The sequence below is a fragment of the Cygnus atratus genome, chromosome 27, assembly GCF_013377495.2.
Source record: "Cygnus atratus isolate AKBS03 ecotype Queensland, Australia chromosome 27, CAtr_DNAZoo_HiC_assembly, whole genome shotgun sequence".
Taxonomy (NCBI): Eukaryota; Metazoa; Chordata; class Aves; order Anseriformes; family Anatidae; genus Cygnus; species Cygnus atratus.
The window spans coordinates 1291027-1306912 of NC_066388.1; the positions used below are offsets into that span (position 1 = coordinate 1291027).

Here is a 15886-nt window from a genome sequence, read left to right on the forward strand (position 1 = left end):
TGCCTCATTCTGATTTTTACTCATATTGCCACGTTATGGGGCTGGGAAATCACAGTGCAGAGAAAAGTCAATAAAAATTCAATTCAAAATAATAGTCCTTTGCAGCTCAGCAATACCGAGGAATTATCAGATCATTCAATGTTATGACAGTTAATGCAGTAAAATAAAAAACCCGAGTTTACACATATTTACACATTCAAACTAAATCAGCCAACTAAAAAATCTGTCATTTATAAAATCAAGGAGCTGGTACATTGTCCTATTACTTACTTCAAATGTTTAAGTTATCCTGATAGGAAAAAGGGAAAAAGATTTATCACAAATTGCTAGAACGCTATCTGATAAATTTAGCAATCAGAGTTTCTTGCTTGAGCCTCCTGACTCACCGAGACCTCCCCTTGCGTTCCCATTCCCTCCCAAGAAGCATTTCTCCCATCTTTTTGCAGCGTGTTGCCATCATTTCCTGGGACTAGGTCTATAAAGACCTGAAGTGGTGATTTAAAGGAAAAAGGGTTCACAACAGACTGGGGGAAAGTAATTTCCTGCTAGCAGCAGTGCTGCAAAAGGACGCTTTCAGGCTCTGATTCTGTTAGAACAATGCAGCAGATCTAATTGCAGGGTAAAAATTGGATGAGTCTTCAAGTATCTCCACTGTCTCAAAATAACAATTGTGTTTGGGTTCTGTCTTTGATGTCCCTCTTACTATGATGGCATTTATTGCATTTTCCATTCCATCTTTTTTTCAGATAATGAATCGTTGATTGAGAGTGATAACACTACAGGATAGTACTTCAGATATGAAGAACAGAGATAGACTGAGTCTGAACACTTTCCATCTGGGGAAACAGTTGTCCTCTGCTCCCTGTTATACCAAAAAATTTTGTCTTTTGTGCTAAAGGAGTTTAAACCAAGTAACTGTTCCCCCTGCTCATCATAACTCTTAATTAATCTACAGTGCTTTTATTTAAAGCTTAACATTTTTCCTCCACTGATTAGAATTACCCAATTTTTCCTACCTTCATCTCATTGTCCCCACATCTTATCATACCTGACAACCAATAACATGCTTTGATATTGAAAATTAAATTTAGAATACCATGCTACAAAATATTCTAGTGTATTTTTGCATTTTTTATACAAAGCGTATTAGTGTTAAATGGTTTTCCAGACGTTTTAGACCCGTCTTGCCTATGTGGAGCAAAAGGGCACTTTTCAGGGAGTTTTCAATTTGCATTAGCCTCTTTTATTATATTGAATTGTTATAAAACTGTGAGTATGCGATCCAGGCGGAACCTCTGAGAGAAACAGACTTGCTGAGTGTAAATGCAAATCAATCGATCCACATTAAAAGAAATCTCTGAAAAAAAAAAGAAAAGAAAAGAAAAAAATACACAAAAAAATGGCGTGCTTTTCTATGGTATGTCAAAGTGAGCACTTGTAAAGACAGTAGTGCCTCAGCAATACCAATACGTATTTAACCCTAAAAGAACAGCATGTTTCCATGCCTTACAAAACCTAGAATAGCAGAACATTTACTCACAGGCTATGCGGACAGATGCCTTCCTACTCTTTGAGGTCCCTAGGTGGCTCCATGCAACACACTGACACCAGTAATCTTCTGGCCCATGGAAGTCCTCCACCTGCTGTCTCGTCACGTTGATGAACACCTCTCGAATTTTCAAGCCTGAAGGGGAAAGATACAGAAAATTAGCCAATACAGGCTATCTTACTTGGGCTTAAAGCTACGGTTAGCCAAACCTTTTCTTTTAATTAAACAATTCCATTTTAAATCAAGGCAAAGCTCTAATTACTTTGATAATGACATATGACTGCTAATTAAATCCTAAAAGCTGAATAGGTCACAATGCACTGGGTTAAAAGAATTACCCACCCACTGTGGTCTTTGCAAGAATGTAACACTTCAGAAAGCTTTTATCTTGTGCCTTTTTCTGCCAAATGCTTATTTGGATTTTTATAAGATGCAATAAAATTGTATTCCACCTAACTCTTAGTGACCTTGAAAGCCTTTCCCAAGTACCCCAGTAGGCCCATCCAGAACTACCCCTGCATGCCAGGAACTAATAAAAGCCCCACTGAATTCCAGTCTCAGTTCCAGCCATTTCCTCACACGAGGGAAAAGCTTTGTCCTACAAGTGCAGCATGGGGAAAGCTAAGCTCAAGCCAGTACAGTCTGGAAGTTGTTAGAAAAGATGAGGGGAAATAAATGGCACATCTCACAAATGGAGATGGTCCTCTGCCACTCTGCCACAGGAACCAAGGGATCCAGCTTCAAAAGCGAAGCCTTGCCTGTTTTTTTTTTCCAGCTTTCACAAAAAGAAGCATTTATAACCTCAGAGAGGCACCTGCCTTATTTTATACCTTTTCTTTCCTAAAGCAGAGCCTTGCTGAATTCATCTGCAGTGCACTGTTGGTTTTCTACTGCAAACTTGCTTGTTTATTAAAATGAATGCCTATCTCTTTCCCAAGGTGGAAATCAGTTTCACCTAGAGAACTGAGAGAAGGATCTAATGCAATAATGAAGGCTAGCCGGGAGTAAGGATGGGGAAAGCCCCGTGCTTTTTCTTAGCCTGCCACCATTTTTCTAACCTCCTAAGCACAGATGAAATTTAGCAGTGTTGCCCTTCAGACCAGAAGCATTTGCTTCTGTCAAAGTTTGCAGGTAAATACAAGACAACAAAGACCAAAGTCTTGTAAGCCTGACACTTTATTTTACATGCTTGGGACGTTTGCCATGTCTGCAGCTCCTTTGTATGACAGTGTTGGGGAGAGGAAATATAATCCAAATCAGGGTTAAAAGGCATTAAGAATCATTTAAAAGCGCTAGTCGGAAAAACATTAATTTGAAAATTGAAAGAATTCATGCCTACTACTTTCTTCTTTTTCTCCTCTGGTGCAGTCCCAGGATACTTATTTCCCCTTCACTGGAAATGAATGAAAACTCAATCTTAAAATATTTCATGCCTGTGAAGTTTATAAAGCAGCAAGAAATTTCTAAACCTGCACTCCATAAAAATTGGCTTCTACTTAATCTCAGGCATCATTAACAGCTCGGTATTTCACTTCTGAAAGGCACCAGGAAGTCAGCTTGTTCCCTGGGTAAACAAGAGAGATGAGGCTCACTGGGGATGCTCAGGGAAGAGGGCTGGGGAAGGTCAGGCGAGCTTTAAATACTACAAAGCAAGTCAAAATTTTTGCTACATTTTCAGCAATAGGCAAAGGACGTTTTTATTTCTTTTCATTTATCCTGTTTGCCTTGTCATATTTCACAATAACACCTTAAGATATGGCCAAACCTGTGACAGCTTCCTAAGTTGACTCAATAATCATTTTAGTCACTCAAATATTTATTCACCCTGTAATAAACAAACAGAGGTTTCCTGGTTGTTTTTATTTGTGTTTTTTAAAAAATATGTTGATTCATTTTTCAAAACTGTTTACAAAAAATCCCTTTTGTTTTCTGTCAGGATGAAAACAAGCCATTATGAACGAAACCTCGCGCCTAGAGCTCAGCAGGTCTGTCAGAAGCTCCTCTCCTTGCTGACACAGTCTGTAAAATGTATGCTGAAAGCGCACCATCTCAATTTAAACATCCAGGCTGCTCTGACAGCAATGAATCCTCGAATTCTCAGCCATACAACCATTTTGTAGAGCGATCTTTAGAGGTTAAAGGTAACGGCAGCTACAGTAAGTTCCATTAAAGAACATCTGAGTCCTGGTGCACAGGACGTGGACCACAGCAGGCCTCAACTGGCTGAATATTTCATGTCCCACCATGCTGTACGACCCTGACAGACACACACTTTCTTGATAGCGTAAGCTCTGACAAATGAAGCTGTGTGCAATCCCTGCATCATCTCAGTCCAAGCTACAAAGCATCAAGCTCCAGAGCCTCCAACTCCAAGCTAATTTGCAGCCATGTCCAACAAGGTTGCAACCCATCTACTTAAAGACTTCTTTGACAAGGATGAAAAATGATTAGTCCTTGACAAATACTGACCTTTCTACAACGGCCTGTCTCAGTCAGGAATCACTTGTCCAGCATCCAATTAGCTGACACGCACTTCTGTGCAACTGTGTGCCCTGTATCAGTGGGTCTCTGCTGCCCACACACCCAAGGCTGCCCTGTACACTCCTGTGAAGGTGCTGCGGCCTACTGAGTTTACTCAGCCTCCTGCTGGACCTGAGCACATCTAGCTCACCTCCCATCCTGCCATCAGCTTATTCCCACCATGACCTCTAAGTAGCATCTCCCTGGGGAAGAAGATCCTCCCTGTCACCAGCCGTTAACCACAACCTTGCTGACAATGCTACCGTTCCCCCACCCGGTTATGATGCACTGTCTGTCTTCTGAACTCTCTCAATTTCTGAGCTACTCCAGGAATTTTTGGATGCAGTGAATGGAAATGAGGAGTTGAGAACTACCTGTTATACAGCTTACTGGTGCAAGCAACACAACCTTCCCTGATACCAACCAGAAAAATCACCACGTGTAAGAGCAAAAGCCATTTCTAGGCTCATTGCTACTGTAAAATTATGAGCAGTCATCACTGAATACAGGCACCTGCTGCTTCACGTTTGTTAAGGTAGAATATTCTCCAGCCCAGCGCTTCCTTTCACTGACACATTATTTAATTAGTACAGATAAGCCTGCATTTTCTGAAGCAATGCTTAATGTGCTTTGAATCAGGCAACCGAACAGCACATGACTGTGAGGGGCTGGGGGTCCAAGGTTTGAGACGGGGAGAGGTAGAAATCCAGGCCCTTGCAACGGTCTCCCTGTTTCCCAATCCACAAAATTGATGCATCCGAAATAGGAGAATCATCGAATTGCTGAGGTTGGAAGGGACCTCTGGAGAACATCTAGTCTTTGGGGAAAGTTAGGTGTTGTTTATGGAGAAAGTACACATATTTTCATTTGTTTTAGAAACAACTATGGAGAGCAAATCTACTGAGAACAGAGGCATATATTCTTCCTTCATCATCACTATATTTTATCAACAGATATATTCACCTGCCCTCTGCATCTCAAGAAATGCCAGAAAAATTGTTCATAGGAAATGACACAGAACGAAAAATCCATGCAAATGAAAAACAGGCACATCATAAACACAAACAACATTTTACCTGTAACTTGTAAAACTCTAATAAGCACTGCAAGTCCAACCCTTTAAATTATTGTGCAAATTATAACCATCATCTTTTGTTACACGGTACAGCCTTGCAAAATATAAAATTATGACTATGGTACTGATATGCTAATAAGCTTTCTGCACTGCTGGATGGCTTAGCTGCAGATAGACTAATGCTGGCAGCAGATGAATAATTGCTCTCCATGTACTAAACATAACAGAGCTGCACAGAACTTCAGCATTTGTCAGCTTTATTTGTTTAAATGAGAAAAACGCTGACAGCAGTTATTGCTGTAATCCTTTTCTTTATCAGACAAGAAAACTCTAGTTACTCTTAGCAGGTTTGATCCTGTGGCAAAATCAAAAGTTGAAATATTTGTAAACTAATTCTGAGATTAAAAAAAAAAAACACCAAACAAAACAGAAGAAAATGAGTCAAACCATAACTATTATATTTTTATCACAGTAGCATCTAGTAGCTCAGGCTCTTTCTAAGTATATAGAGTGAGCAAAGTTCCTGTTCTGCTACATTTATGGAATAAATAAAAAAAGGCAGACTACTACTTTCTGCAGCTCAGGAAGCAAGGGAGAAGATGAAATAACTTGGTCTGTAACTGACCAATCGACTGTGACAGCACAGAGATGGGAACCTGGATCCATCACAGTCATAGTATGTGTTGGCTTGCCTGCCTGGACCTCCTGCATCAACAGCAGCAAAGCCACAACAGACTTCAGTGCAAGCTCCTCAGGCCCACCAGGACCCTTGTACATCCTCAGCACGTGTCAGAACCCAGTGTTTAAATAAGGACTTTACAAAATTAAAAAAACTACATCCGTCCTCTTGTGCTGCTCCTGTTCTTCAAATTAACATATTGACTCCTGTCTCACTCTAAGATTTGTATTTCTCCCCTATGAAAATAATAGCTTGTGAAATTGCATTTAATATTCATCACAATGATAAAATATGCCCATTGCCTACCAGCAGCTGTCCTTCCTGTCCTCTTAGAAATACACAATAACAAGCTGTAGGTAAACTCCATCAGCAACAGTGTGCCTTCAAGTACCACTGCCAAGTACTTCTTGCATACACTTGGCTAAGAGCATGCTGGCAGAGATGCTAAGATACATTTCTTGCAGTCAGCATTAAGTTTCCTCTTTTTTGTTGTTGCTTTTTTTCACCCCTCCTCAAAGCTTCCTGTCTGAATTGTCATCACATAACAAACAGTGGAAGAATGGAAAAGGACAGACCCCTTTTCACTTAGTGTGACCTCCTTTTGGTGAACACACCAGAGCACTCCCTTTAACCAGAAGCACCGTTCGTGGCGCAAATTCGAGTGCAGCTTCTCACAAACAGAGCCCACGCAGCATGCAGAACACTGCGTGTGCCTGGTAACAGACGTGTTTATGCTCAGATTTGACTCCAGAAATGAGGGCACTGCCATTATGCATATTTATTCTCCCCCACAAAAAACAACAACAACAAAAATAAAACAACAAAAAACAAGTCTGCTGTTTACGGAAGACTGGGGAAGAGTTCTAAAATAATTTATGGATGTGGATACATCATGGGAGAGAATATCCAGGATTGTCCTTCAACATTACACTGTAGCCTTTACATCCATTTCTGTGTTCTAAGGACCACTGTGGTAGCTTTCAGAACACACAAACCCCCTGATCTGTCTGGACCACACACTGTTCAAATAACAATACTTTAAGGGGTAGCACTGTCCTTGGGCTAAATTAAAACCTGCAGCATTTATATTTTAGATCCCATTTGCTAAGCCTGTGCCTCCACGTCTCAAAACTCAACGTTACTGGTTTTATTAAAAAACAAACAAACAAAAAAACCACAACACAACAACAAAAACACAACAACAAAAAACCCCACCACACTTAAAAACCAGAGACCTAAAGTTGCTTTATCTTTTTTTCATTCTGCTATTAATCCAAGGCTTAGAAAACGTAATTGCAGTATTCACATGACAGATTTTCATTAACCATATGGAAGGAAAACACTTAGGGTGGACATTTCTTGTACATTGATTCAGCATTGCCTTTAGAAGTAAAGGTTACACCTATATTAAATTCTTTTTGAAAAGGTAACTGTAAAAATTAAAATTCATCCAGATTAGCATTTACAAAAAGCTGTTAGTATGAAATTTCTTCAGAGTGCGTCGCTTAAAAAGAATTCCAAACACCAGTGTCACTTTAGGAGACATATCTTCTTTTTAAAACAGCTTCTTTCCTCTCAAAAGGAATTTCTTATATTGATAGAGAGGATGTTATGCCTACGCTGCATTTCCAATACTTGGAGTTGCCTAGCAATCTTGGAATTTAAAAAGAGGAGGAAAGCAATAACAAAACTGAATTGTGAAATTACAAGACGGTGCAGCATTAAATTGGTTTGCAATACTTATCAAGATGCTTCTAAATGAGAAAAGATATAGGGTGTGCAGGAGGCATGATAAAATCTGTTGATCATTTTCAACTTTCTCCCTTCTTATTCGCTTTGTTTAGATATACACTTTTAAACAATCGATTTCTCCTGCTTAACTTCATTACTTACCAAATACCTATCAATGCTTGGGGGTGAACGTAAATGTCAAGTCATGCAATACGCTGATGTTGCCATTGGTTTTTGGGGTTCATCCTGACAGGAATTTCATAAAAGCATCGTTCTTTCCTGTTTGTATTTCCCACTACAAATTACACCATTGAAACACACAGAAGTTCCCTCTAAAAACTGTTATTTTCTTACAGAAAGCTCTCTGTCTATGGTAGCCCTGTGTCTCCATTTGGAAAAGGTGGTGGTGCATATGCAACTTGTTACTGTCTCTGTGCAACACCTCCTGCGTCTTCAGTCACTTTAATTCCCTCCATCTCCCCAGTTATAGTATGTCTCTTCTGCTGGGATCTGTATTCCCCTTCTCTGCCTTTCAGGTCTGACCTTTTCTTACCCTCTCCCACCCACTCCTTTCCATTTGCATTTGGGAAACTTCTTCTCCCATCTCCACAAAGCTGTGTCTATGCAGTGCAGCACAAGCACACACAATCTGTCTTTACCCACACATGGAGCCAACCAAAACACGCTGCTGCGGTAGCCCGGCAGTAAACTTAGGCTGCTGCTCTGCGCCCGCTAGCACGGCCTACTGGCTGTGCTCTGAGCAGAGCTGGCATAGGACTTCTGAATTTGTGTCTGGTCCCACTCCTTCAGCTCAGTGCAAGCCTGTAACTACATGCCCTGCAACAACCCCCAGTGCTCCTCTTTGTGTGTCATGGAATGTGCTCTGCTGTACCTTGCTCTGGTTTGTATATTGCCGGGAGACGCCGCACTCACTTCTGTCTTCCAAAGGACACATCAGCCCTTACCTGTGGTCTCATCCATGCTTTCCTCCGACACGTGCTCATTTTGATGGACCCATTCACCATTGCACTTGAAGAAAATCTGCATAGCTGGCATAGCTTTACAGCGTAAGACAATGGGGTTGCTTTTTATAATGTAGGCATCATCTGGTTCCTCCATAAAATGAGGCAGAGTTCCAGGAGCAGATGGGATAGACTCTGGAAGGGCTTCACTGTTATCATTTCCTGAAAGGGAAGGAAAGGAAAATACACATTTTTCATGTTGTTCCATCTTTGTATCATCTCATTTAATTGACTGGAAACCTTTTTGTATTTTATTAGAAACTAATTTTATTGGAGAAAAACTTGAAGAACTTGACAGTTGTCGGGATTGTGCTTTACAAGGACTTTGACAGATACATACACAAAAATAAAAATTTAAATGCAAGAACTGTCAAGAAAATCAAAGCTTCAGAAAAATGTATCATCACTAATGCCATTTTTACAGATGGCAAACTGAGGCACAGAATGACTAAGTGGGTCACCTAGGGTCACATAAAAAGCCTGTGGAAGAAGTAGAACTAAACCTTATCCTTTTAAGCAACAGTCCAGAGCCTTAACTACCAACCCTTCCTTTCTTTCAAACGCTAAATGTAATTTCTTTTACACAGTTGCTGCAGATTTAACAGGGATCAGAGTGCTAACCACAGAGAAATATATTGATATGAACAGCATTACTGTAGCACTCCAACAGTGGAATAAGCAAACCGCGATTTCATACCCACTTAGAGGAAATTTTCAATATGCTTTTACACTGATCCCATTTACTGCAGCCCCTTTCAGATGGTATAAAAGTGGAAAAGTGGTTTCTGTAGGGCTAGAACCTGCAAGATGGTGAGCTTTCTCAGCCTACAGCACAGACAGGAGGATCCAAAGGCGTGCAGTCAGCACTGTGCAAGCCTACATGTTCCGATTTCTGTGCTTAGACATGAACACAGAAACACTCAAACACAAGCTCTGCCTCACTGCAACTCTTCTAATTGAGTCAAATCCTAGATCCTGTGTGAAAATCAGAAATATCCCATTGATTTTTAGCAACACTGGGATTCATCTCAGCAGTTTGTCAGCTTTGTGAGAAAATTCAGAGAACAGCAGCAAAAAATAAATCAATTTATGAAGGAAGATTCCAAATTACTGAGCACATACAGTACAGCCAAATGGCAACAGAGGAGGACGCAGTCTGTATGCAGATGAAGGGCATACAGTATCAGAGACAGAACAGCCGATGGCAATATATATGTGATTTAACCAAAAATAATGAGATGAAGTTAGACAAAAAGTAATTTATAATGAAATAAATAAGTCTAAAAACGGTCACAGGTCTAGGAGGTTATAGAATAGTGAATATATTCTGTTACTTCTCTTAAAAATACATCTCTCGTTTAGCACTGTGTATCTGCATGCGAAAATATACCCAGCGTATGTGCTGTGAGATGATTACGATTTTGAAATAAACTCAAGAGGTTTCCATTTTTCAAATGGGCCCAATGTTTTAAACTACATTTTCAGTGTACTTTATAAAATATTATCATAATTCTTAGCATTTTACTGCTGAACATTTATGCCAATTTCCATCTTGTCAATCTTCAGTAATACTGAGTCCCTGCAGGCTTTATTAAACCCATGCTTTATAGGAAATAACAAAAATGTCATTATGAGATTTTTGGAGAGGCATGAAAATCCCGAGCTCCCATCAATATCTGAGTGCTTCACAAGGCAGCAAGAAGCCCGTGTGGAGGACGAATGGTGGACCATTTCATTTAGCCAGAGAGCTTACAATGATCACCGTTATCCCACTAAATTTGCTACTTAAGGTAGGACACAAAGGATGAAATCCCAGCTGCACTGAAATTAAGGGCATAATTCTCCTTGCGAGTGGGGTCAGGATTTAACACTATGGCTTTACATTGCTAACATGTTACTGATGAGCACCTAAAACCAACAGATTGTAAAATAACATTTGATGGACAGAGGTGATGCAGTGCCTACAGCTCCCAGGGACTGGAACAGGTATGATCACACACTGAGCAAGAGCTACTTTATATTTAACTACAGCTCCAGCAGGAAATTTATCAGTAATTGAGAATGCGTATCCTTTCTCGTGTCCATTTGTAACAGTTTACTGATGGCAAAAGTGAAACTGGATTAAAAAAATGCGATTTTTTAACTTCACTTTCAAGGGCCACCTTTTTCTTTATTCTTGCTTTTCTTTTCATCCATCCTGCATCCCCTGCTAGCAAGGACTCCTTTCCAGCCTTGAAGTCTTTCCATTTTTAATCTCCAAGTTATATATTCTTACCAATCTCTACAAGGAAAGTTTGTCATGCTAAAGAAAGGTTAGACTTGTACAGAACTCCTCAGTGAGGGATTGCAGAGTGCTTTACAAATCTTAAAACCACAGAATAAACCAGAAGACTTTATAGCAGAAATATGTTTCCCGCACTATCTCCTCAAACATCTGTACAGCAAATAAATGCATTAAAAATAAAATCACCATTAAGTCTGATCTCTGAAATGCTTCTTGTCAAAGCCCACAGTACACCCATTAGTAACAAAAATGTAGTACTTGTACAAGCTGTCCATCATGAGATGCTCATGGATTCATTGCCAGCCATCTGAGTCAGTGGTGTCCTGTGATTACCCCAAATGTCTTCAGTAACAGATACTGCTGTGATGTACTTCCATTTCCGATATTACCTACCAGATCATCAAACTCCATATGTGCATGCAGGCGTGACAGAGCTGAGAAATTCAGATGTTCAAGGAGAAACTACTCCGATTCCACTAGCTGCTGTGCTGCAGTACAGCTACACGAAGTCCTTCCAGCGTACTGAAGTTCTTTGAATCATACTGGAGTATCAGCAGAAGTGAAATTTGCTACACCCCTCTCCCTGTACTTTTGCAGCTCTGTTAGAGGGTGACTTCTGACATACTGGCATTGCCCCGTAGTGAGCCCCACCTTTTCAAGGCGGTGGGCAATTTCCTCAAGACCACCACCACGACTGGTCTCTCGATTTCAATCTGCTCGTCTCGATGCTGTGTGAATGGGAGGTCACACAACAGCCTTGTGTAACCTCCAGGGGAGGGCAAAATTATGGGAACAGAGACTAAAGAAAGGAGTGCTTGTCCCCAGAGGTTATTTCACGTGTAAGTTCTAAACAATTTGGCTACTGCAATAGGTAGCAAAGCAAGATTAGACAAATTACGATGATACATTTCAACTCTCTTTAAAAACAGTTTAGAAGTACTTAGCTGAAACAGGAAGATGTATCAAACCAGCCAAAGCTCTATCACACCGCTCACCTCCCTCACTGATCACTTGAACTGAATGCAATTCATTGCTTCAGAGCTACGCTTCTTGGAGGTAAACTGCAGAAATCCAGCATTGCAGAACATAGGATAAAAACACTGTTTTTGTGTCTCTAGGAGCATACATACATATATGCAAGCACAGCCACCCAACCCCAATAAATACTTAAACAACAGGAGCTGTCACAGACCGTGAACACATCAATGCTAAACTGAAGGAAGACAATGCCCAAATTGATGTTCTGACATCCTAAGAACCAGACACTGCCCACTCGTAACCAGGCAGAACACATCCCATGGTCAGGTCCTAAAAAAATATTATTTAGAAGGCTATTGCTGATGTTATATAAATATACGTGCATTTCAGGATAAATACTGCATTAGCTGAGATAACTAGAGCAGCTGCTGACCAAAGCAAAACCTCTCCTCAAGTGTACTGAATACTTGTGGTTTTTAATTTAACGCATCCTTTTGTGCATTATTTTTCTGTACCCTAATTTGTTTTAAAATTTATCTGAGGCCTACTGGAATTTTATACGGGTTTTGATTTCCAATTATTAAGGCTTTTAATTTATAACTGTCGGTTTTCAAGATTCAGGCCATTCGTAGTTATCGAAAATTGGCTGTTTTAATACAACAGTGAATGACAGAAGACCAAACTATCAAACACAATTCTTATATTTTTCATTCCTGGAAAATTACCTTTCAGGAAGTGCTTTGTGTTTTATGATCTGCACACTAGTCCAATAGGGACTTTAAATCTTTTTATGATAATAATAGAAACAAAAAGAAATGAGAAAAAAAAGGAGAGTTAGGAATAAACACAAAATTCTTCTGTGAAATAAATATACTGCTGTTAGTTGTCAGATCACGTTTTAAAATCTTGATAGAATGAATCCTTCAGCAGTTCAAATACTATTAGGATAAAATTTAAATGTTACAGTAAAATTTTGAAACAATGAAAAATCATGCTTTCCAGACTTCAAATTAATTTCCAGACTCCAAATTAAAAATCGATTTTTAAAATTAGTAAGTAGCCTTACATTTCCACATTAAAAAAGTTTAAAGTGTCCCAAACAAGCCAAGTAGCTTGCTGGAAATTAATATATATATATATATTGCTTCCTTTATCCAGGTCCCCTGAACTTCTAAATCTTGGCATTACCGTTTGGCTTCCTTATGAAGTTCTTGGATGTCTTCTGCACGCCAGGCCTGACCCCCTGGGCAATGCAGAAAACTGCTGTCTGTTGCCGGACCTGGACTCGCCTATTTATGAGTCAGAAGACAATCAGTGATGACCAAAACTCAACTTCTAGACACCTTCTTTCTTCACCTTTCGTGTATTTGATATCTGACATTTACTACAGACGTAAGTAATGACAACTGTCATCTTCAAGTGCGTTCATTTTTACAGGAGAACCAGAAGATGAAAAATTCCTACCACAGAGTACATACATGCCTTATGCACGGAGCGGCTTCTGCAACAAAACTGGAGCCGTTCTTCAGTCAGAAAAGCAACTTATTTGCGATCTGCCTACATTCCTTTAATCATCTGACCCTCTCCCATACGCAAAAATGGGATTTTTTTTCACTCAGACATTGTAGGAAATACGATTTTGCTGTCCACATGAAATCCTTTAATGCCTCTGTTACTTCCTCTAGTACACGGATTTACTAAAGCCTACAGGGACATGGTATTTAGCAAAGATTGACAATACAGGCAACAGAGAGAGCGGTCAGTAATAAAACATGCATGCTGATGAGTTCACTGCATAATTTTTCTTTAAGTTCTATACATTGAAGGGCAATCCAATTATCACCTACTCAGCACCACTGGTAAATGATACAGAACTACTTAATGAGCATGAGTGCCACGGAGCACTTACTGTACAGCCTTTTTTATTTGCTTTTCCTACTTCAGTATATTCCCCAAAGACGTAACTTTTAAACTTAGAGAAATACTTGAAAATGCTTTTTATGCTTTTAACTGAATTCCTTGTTTCTTTTGCTATTGCATAACACAGTCCAAGGCCTAGCTTTATTAATAAGCAAGTCTGCACGCACCTTGATTGTGCATTTCAGATGCCAAGGTAAGGAAAGCAGTACTGCTTATGTTCAGACACATTCAATATTTGTTATTTTCCAGCAGATTCCACATGACAATGATTTGCTTAAATGATCAATATTTAACTCCAGAAATGAATGTATTAAAAACAGTCTGGGAAGAATGCCTTCAGAAAGAAAATGTACTTACGCACCTATGAGCACACTATGTTTACAGGTGAGAACTAGTGTGGGTAAACCTTTTCACTACAAATTTTCCCACAATGCCTGTAAAAAATTCCATATGAGGTTTAAATGGATTAAACAAACTTGCATTTAATTCAACTGGACATTGCTCTGTGGGAATCTCATCCTATTTCACTGTTGACATGACCTGATTAAGCATAGTCTGCTTTCTTTTGGTAATAAACCATGCTACAAAAACTGGACAATATTAGAAGGAAACTTCACTGCAAGTCAAGGTATGGAATTAAGAACCCCCTGGGACTGCTGGGCTGAACCAAAGGTTGTAAGATATGTGAAGCACCTTGAGGCATACGAACAGGTAATTAGAGCTGAAGCATGCATATGTACATCATAAACAAATATTTAGGATCATTTTTCTATCTCCACCAAGATGTTTGTTCCCTTCTCATTTCAGCAGGGCCTGAAATCATAATTAGGTTGTCAGGACAATACCCCGTGAGTATAAGATACTAATAAAAATATCAAAGTAGAAAAACATAAAGATGCCACTGATGTTTGAACCAAAATTACTTTCTGATATGAAAACAAAACAAAACAGTGTCAGTGCAAGTCTGTAGAGACTGATACAGTGGTAATGCAAAGATGCCAGTGCTACCATGCATTTACAACAACCTAATCTATAGGAAGCAGCATGACACCAGTGGAAATCAATGAGATTCCTGTGAAAGTACCTTTCGTCCATCTATTCCTCTCTAATTTGCACATGGCACAGGGTGTGGCTGAGCAGGTGCGTATTGCATGTCATGACCTAAAAATTCAGGTAAGGTTTCATCTTAATGTTTCGATATAAGACAATGCAGTTAAGGAAAGTTTCCACTGTAACACAATACCTGCCCAGCTGCCCTTTAGTGCTTCACTGAAGGATAATGCTTAATGAACCAGGCACTGCAATAATTAAGTCAGATACACATGAACTAACAGAGTATTTTGGGTTATGTTTCCGTGTGTTACTGTGACACCAAGGCACAGAGAACAGGAACACTGTCAAGCAAATGAACTTGCTTTTGAATAAAAATACCTTTGGAAGTGTCAAACAAAAACAATATATATTTGCACCAGTTCTCTCTTTTTGTGTGTATGCTAACTGTAGTTTTCAGGGCTGTGAAGCACAAGATAAAATCAAAGAAATTCAAACCCAGAATCATCCTCCATGATCAATCTAATATCACAGTGAAGACTCTCAGCAGGTAAAAAACATATGACAGCTAAATTATTTCTACTCGATTTCCAGAGTGGACTGAACCTTGTAGCAAAACTCACGACTTCAAAATTAAGTACCTAACAAATAGGACTTTTTGATGACGCTTATATACCCAGGAGTAATAAAGACTAAGAACACAAAAGTTGTTATTTTCAGGGAATTTGGTCATGGAGCCAGTAGATTACTGGCCTTTGTTAACATAACCCAACAAAACAACTCTTTATACTGGATATTCATCTACCCTACAAAGGACCATTTCTTCTGTTTTTAAGTTCAGTGTCTGTGTCCAGACACTGTGTCCAGACACTGTTGCCACCTATGTTTTTAAGAGATGTCCCAAAAATTCACACCCCGTAGGATGCCATCTCGTGGGGAAGCTGAAATAAAAGCTTACGGACAAAATAAAAGCTACACGTAGGACCCCCTCCAACTCCTCTTGCTGTGCAGATGAGATCGGCAACCCTGATGGGGTACAAGGCCTACTGGTACTTGAAAAACTTGCCTGTGGAAGTGG

The 15886-nt window shown here is 39.6% G+C and overlaps 1 protein-coding gene across 1 annotated transcript in view; it reads right to left on the reverse strand.

Moving 5' to 3' along the window:
* The window catches only part of UNC5D (unc-5 netrin receptor D), a 296261-nt gene that overhangs the window by 60303 nt on the left and 220072 nt on the right, over nt 1-15886 (reverse strand). The window contains exons 11-12 of the mRNA XM_035562690.2: nt 8520-8738; nt 1541-1684 (exon numbers count right to left, since the gene is read on the reverse strand). Coding sequence (XP_035418583.2) covers nt 1541-1684; nt 8520-8673 — 298 coding nt within the window. The 5' untranslated portion in view covers nt 8674-8738. The remainder of the gene's footprint in view (nt 1-1540; nt 1685-8519; nt 8739-15886) is intronic.